Source organism: Sceloporus undulatus, chromosome 2 (genome assembly GCF_019175285.1).
Source record: "Sceloporus undulatus isolate JIND9_A2432 ecotype Alabama chromosome 2, SceUnd_v1.1, whole genome shotgun sequence".
NCBI classification, from domain to species: Eukaryota; Metazoa; Chordata; class Lepidosauria; order Squamata; family Phrynosomatidae; genus Sceloporus; species Sceloporus undulatus.
The window spans coordinates 138,592,854-138,598,853 of NC_056523.1; the positions used below are offsets into that span (position 1 = coordinate 138,592,854).

Genomic DNA, 6,000 nt, shown 5'->3' on the forward strand with positions numbered 1-6,000 from the left:
ACAACAAATCCCAGAATTTGATAATGTGGATTCATAGCCATTAAAGTGAGATAAAATGAGCCATAGTTAATATCATACTACACTGTTATAGCACTATTGTTGTTCTTCTTGTGTGCTTTCAAGTTGCTTCTGACTCATGGAGATCCTAAGGTGAACCCATGATGGAGTTTTCTTGGGAAGGTTTGTTTAGAGTGGGTTTGCCTTTGCCTTCCCCTACTGCAGGTGGTCTCCCCTCCACCCCTGTCAGGGTAAATCCTATCTGAAGCCAGACAAGCCAAGACTTAGGGAGCTGGGTATGTTTAGACTGGAGAAGAAAAACTTAAGAGATGATCTGATAAACCTGTTTAAGTACTTGAAAGGATGTCATAGGACCTTATTGTACTGACAAACCCCCCAACTGCTCCCAACGGGATACAGTCAGGTTGTGGGTTGCTATTGGGAATTATCGCATGTAATTCACCTTTGGAGGCTGCTTTTCAAAGTCAGGAGGGTTTTTTGTCAGTGTGATAAGGTCCATATTGAGCCGCAAGCTTGTTTTCTGCTGCTCCAGAGAATAGGACCTGGAACAATGGATTCAAACTACAGGAAAAGAGATTCCACCTAAACATTAGGAGGAACTTTCTGACAGTAAAAGCTGTTCAATGGTGGAACACACTCCCTGGGAGAGTGGTGGAGTCTCCTCCTTTGGAGATTTTTAAACAGAGGCTGGATGGCCATTTTTTGGGGTGTTTTGGTTGTGTATTCCTGCATAGCAGGAGTTTGAACTGGATAGCCCTTGTGGCTCCAACTCTATGATTCTATGATTCTAGTACAAATCTCTGGATCTAAGAAACTGCACACAGGTACTTCTTCTCTCCTGCATTATTCTTTCTGATGGATGTTTTTAAGTTTTCCAAATCATCACAATGGTACAAAGTGAGAAGGTGATACAGTTGCTGAATGCATGCGTGCGCACGCACATGCACACATATATACAGATCAGGTGTACTTGGAGAAGAAGAATTACTGTACACACTTGATCTTAGCCAAAAGTCCAAAACTTAATAGGGGTTTTAATTATGTTTGAACATAAGTTGCATCTTCTGAACATTTTAGTAGTGGATTTCCCAGGCCTGCTTGCTGTAGAAGATCTAATATAGATATTCCACATGAACTATAAATACACTCATGCTTGTGCAGTAATTGCTCTCAGTGAGTGGGGTAAGGTCAAATTTGTGTTTGAAAAGAGCGATGCACTCACTGAAAAAAGGATTAAATGATGCATAGGGAGGGCCAAACTCTGCTATTTTGTCATACTGATTTGAATATTGGTCAACGACATGCCACATAATTGCTTCAGAGAAAACACACCCCATACGGCCCAGGTCCACTCTAACCACTACACCAATCTACACCAGAGAAGGCTATCTGAAAATACAAAACAAAATCTACCTACATAGTGTTTTGGCAACTGACTTCAGGTAGTTCCCATTAGAACAAAGGGCAAAAACAAAATGTTACTCCCAAGATACACTGTAAAGTGAATACAGGAAGTAACCTCAAAGCCATATATGTCAACAATGCCAATGGTGCTGTCCATTTCCAGTGGGGCTAGCCATTCATTGATTTTCATCAGCAGCCAATCAAAGAGCAAGGAGTATAAAACCTTCGCAATAGCATCTCTGAAAAAGTAGAGAGAAAAGGAAACAATTATAATGTGAATGAAAAACCCAACAGACAAGAGAGATAAAAGTGGGGAAGGTTACCTGGCATCTATGGCACTTTCTACTGACAATGGAGTGAATATCTGGTCATAACATGTTTCCTGGGAAGACAGAGATGTTGGATATTGAAATGGGTGAAAATATATGAAAATAGAAACCTGAAAGATTTCTTGTTGGAGGTCTTTAGATGACAAAAGCTTTAATTTTAATTATTAATGTTGTATAGTCTGTTTTATCTTTGCTCATTCATCTTTATTCAGGGTTGTCCCCATAAACTGCTACATTACATTTCATTTATTATGGCAAATAGCCAGCATATAAACTGCTACAGTCTGCACAGTTTAACTGACTTTGGAAATAATTCAGGAATTACATTCTGTAAAATGAAAGCTCCAAAGATCTCAGCTGTTAATAGCTGGATTAGTGTTTTGTATTTACAACTGAATGCTGTATCTAGTTATTTAAATGCATTTATATAACCACTCAGTTACACTCCAATTTTGTATGATTCACCCCAAAATGCACAACATTTTTTAAGTTAGTTCCTAAACCCCCTCCCCATCAAACAAATTTGATACAAATCTTATTTTAGTCTTTTGGAAAGAAAACTGTAGATCTCTATACTGGTTTCAGAAATCACAACTCATCAGTTTAAAAAAGAGAGAGAGGAAGCAGGTAGAGCTTCTGTTTCTCCTTGACCCACATACACCAAATTCTGTACTCATCCTAGGATTTGTATTAATTCCCTTCTGGAATCCATAATGATGTACTGGCACATAAAATCAATTAGAGGTTTCCTCTGCAACACACAGCTCCTTATTTCTAATAGGTGCTTGTTACATACTTTTTCTAGGGGAACCAAAACTGAACTTAAACATACTACACCTGAAATCTTATACCTGAACTGAGTTAAATAAAATTCAGATTTGACTGCCTGATCTGTGTATTTTATTTCAACTAAGAATTTTAAAAGGAGTTTATCCCCCATCCCTCCCTTGCCCCCACTCTATGAAAAATAAAAAGAAGCACTTATTATGAGCAAGGAAAATCCTACATCTATGCAGTCAGTGGCATCATGGAACCAAATGTCAGTAAATATGCTTCTGAGGTCTCAGAAACAACTAGAAGAGCAGTAGAAATGTACTTATATCTCTTTTATTCTTAATGTTACAGAACAAAAGCCACTCCGTCCTAAATCCTCTGTGAAGAGCCTAATTTAGACTGCAAGCCTCAAAGCAAGGAACTGTCTAAGTACCAATTTGTAAGCCACTCTGAGAGCATTTTGGAAGAGTGGAGCTTAAATAAAACATATAAATAAATAAAGCGAGAAAGTGGGATATGCCAAACAAGAAGAGGCTATACTCACAGTGACCCGATGGGTGATAGCTCTTTGAAGGAGATCCGCAGAAATACGTAGCAAATTGGCAATTATCTGGATTTCTGTTTCACTGGGAATAATTGCAAGCTCAAAGGATTCTTTCTAGATATGATAGAGAGAGAGGGAGAGAGGGGAGAAAGAAAGAAAAGGAGGGGAAGATAATAACTGTAGGCATTATTGGTACCAGTAATAATATATTCCAGACATCTCTTGGTGTTATGGCACTGTGCACCTTTATCAAAACAGTAGGTGTATTCTAAGGGAAATACATAAATCTCTTGCATATGCTGATTTTAAAAGAGATGCTTTCATCTTTCTTGACTAGGCTGGGTCCCAAAAGTGCTCCTTCCCCAAGAAGGATGGCATTGCTAATCTGCCTAGGCACTCTGCAGAGAAGCTGGATGGGATGAAAACAGATACACTGATACAACCCAAGCCTGGTGGCTATATGGAGGTATAGGAGAAATGGAATAGCCAGCCCTGCTTCTTTCCCTTCTAGCCAAGATTGGGGAAGGGACCAAATTGGATTAAATGAAAATGGGGACACTTGGGGCCATTTCCATTGATGCAGCTGACAAGTTGCTCATGCCAGTCGAAAATCACAAGGTGACAACATACCTCACAGGAGGTAAAGCAAATGTTCCCCAGCTGTAGAATGCCAGCAAGCACTGCCCAGATGGAGGTCAGTTGGTCATCAGAGAGCCCAATAACCCGGAGAGCCTTCATCAAGACCCAAAAGTCTTGATCATCTCCCTTTCCTGGAAACTCACAGACTCTGCCCTGGAAGAAGCAACATACACCCATAGTTAGGAATGCATGAAACTGCATCAGAAATCTCTCTCTAAACTGCTCCTCCCTAAGTTTCAAATCCCAGGATTCCATAGCATCCAGCCAAGATAGTTAAAAAGGATTCATAGCACCATAATTGGGATGTATCCTTTCTCTAAGAATGCCTGTAGGAACATCCATATTCCTTGAAAAGCTATCACACTTTACTTTTTAGACATTTAACAAAAAAAGGTGATGCAGATAGGAATATTTTGAAAGAGACAAGATATAAATTACATTGCACTGATGTGAATGGATAAGTCTGCCCATTAAAAAATGTCACTTTTGTTAGTTTTTTCTGGGTTTTTCAGGCTATGTGGCCATATTCTAGAAGAGTTTATTCCTGATGTTTCGCCAGCATCTATGGCTGGCATCTTTCTCTGAAGATGATGTCAACCACAGATGCTGTGAAACGTCAGGAATAAACTCTTCTAGAACATGGCCACATAGCCCCAAAAATCCGCAAAAAACTATGGATGCCAGCCATCAAATCATGCCTTATAAACCTAGAACAAGTCCTCTAGAAAATCAGGAGAATATGTCAGGGATAAACAGTTTTCTCTGGATAATGTTATTGAACATTTTATGCTGTTTATAGCTACACTCTTTATACCTATTGGTATAACACATTATATTTGAAAGCACAAATACTAGACAGACTGAGAGTGGATAATGGGAACTGCAGGTCACAGTACCTGGAAGGCCAAGGGTTCCCCAGTCCTGATACAGAGAACAAGTTGTCTAAATTATTTGTTGTGCAGAAATTATGATTTCATGTCCCAGTGTGTCTATCTAACATCATTAATTTGAAGGTGTAAAAGGACTGAATTATTTTCTTGATGAACATCTCAGAAAACAAATTCATTATACAGCTAGTGCATTCTTTGTTAAATAGGAAAATACTACATACTCATCATCATCATGTGAATCAAACTTTTTTTTGCAAAACTAATACATTTTGTAACAGGAGACAGATGAAAGTAAGCAGATTGTTCTGACATGAACACAGAATCATAAAGTGATCGTCAGAAATAGACAAATATAATTTAGCTCAAAGGGGTAGGTCATAAAGAAACTTGTGTGGCATTTGAAAGGTGAAGAGATTGTTACATAGGCCAATTTTGGATTAGAGCCAATTTTGTAAATTGTGTGATGAAAAGGAAGTCTGGCTTAAATTCATTACCACGGTAGCTAGTAGTAGAATAATACTGTTACAGTTCAGTAACTGTACATTTACCTATGTTGTTGCTGCTGCTGTTGTGTGCCTTCAAGTCTTTCCCAACTTATGACAACCCTAAGGCAACCCTATCATGGAGGTTTCTTGGCAAGATTTGTTCAGAAGAGCTTTGCAATTGCCTTCCCCTGAGGCTGAGAGCATGTGATTTGTCCAAGGTCAGCCAGTGGGTTTAGTAAACTGTAACAAAGCCCACAGTTTAGCTGCTGTTTGAGGCAGTGATGACTGCAAAAATAGATCTGAAATAACTTTACAGTAAAGATTTGTCCATTTTGAAAAGCTTTATTAGATTTAAATCATCCAAAGATTTCTTGCAGTTTGGTAAAAGAGCTACTAAGGGCCTAAATACTCTGAAGGCACCAGATCCCATCTGACCTGGGAAGCTAAACAGGGTCAGGCAGGTGATGAATGCTGTATTTCAGAGGAAGTCAATAGTAAAGCCACCTTTGAGTATTCCTTGATGAAGAAAACCATAGGGTCACCATTTGTCCACAGGCAAGTTGAAGACACACATGCGTGTACACATACACAGAGAGAGGTGCTATGACTGTCCCTTCCCCCACACACCCATTACCAAACAATGTATCTTAGGTTTCTCTAGGGACAGAGAATGCACTATTGAAAAGCCTCACTCAAGTGACTTTTAGCCAATATACTATGTACTTATATGTAGAGAGATCTTGTAGCACCATTGAGACTAACTGAAAGAAGGAAGTTGGCAACATGAGTTTCCATAGACTTAAGTCTACTTCATCAGATGCTTTTGGTGGCCCACCAAAAGCATTGGAGGAAGTAGACTTAAGTCTATGAAAGCTCATGCTGCCAACTTCTTTCTTTCAACTAGTCTCAAAGGTGCT

General features: G+C 39.1%; 1 protein-coding gene across 1 annotated transcript in view; it reads right to left on the bottom strand.

Annotated features, from left to right (window-relative positions):
* Window positions 1-6,000, bottom strand: part of MYO15B (myosin XVB) — a 123,103-nt gene that overhangs the window by 95,433 nt on the left and 21,670 nt on the right. Inside the window, exons 6-9 of the mRNA XM_042447553.1 lie at window positions 3,700-3,861; window positions 3,070-3,183; window positions 1,746-1,804; window positions 1,538-1,661 (exon numbers count right to left, since the gene is read on the bottom strand). Of these exons, the coding sequence (XP_042303487.1) occupies window positions 1,538-1,661; window positions 1,746-1,804; window positions 3,070-3,183; window positions 3,700-3,861 (459 nt within the window). The remainder of the gene's footprint in view (window positions 1-1,537; window positions 1,662-1,745; window positions 1,805-3,069; window positions 3,184-3,699; window positions 3,862-6,000) is intronic.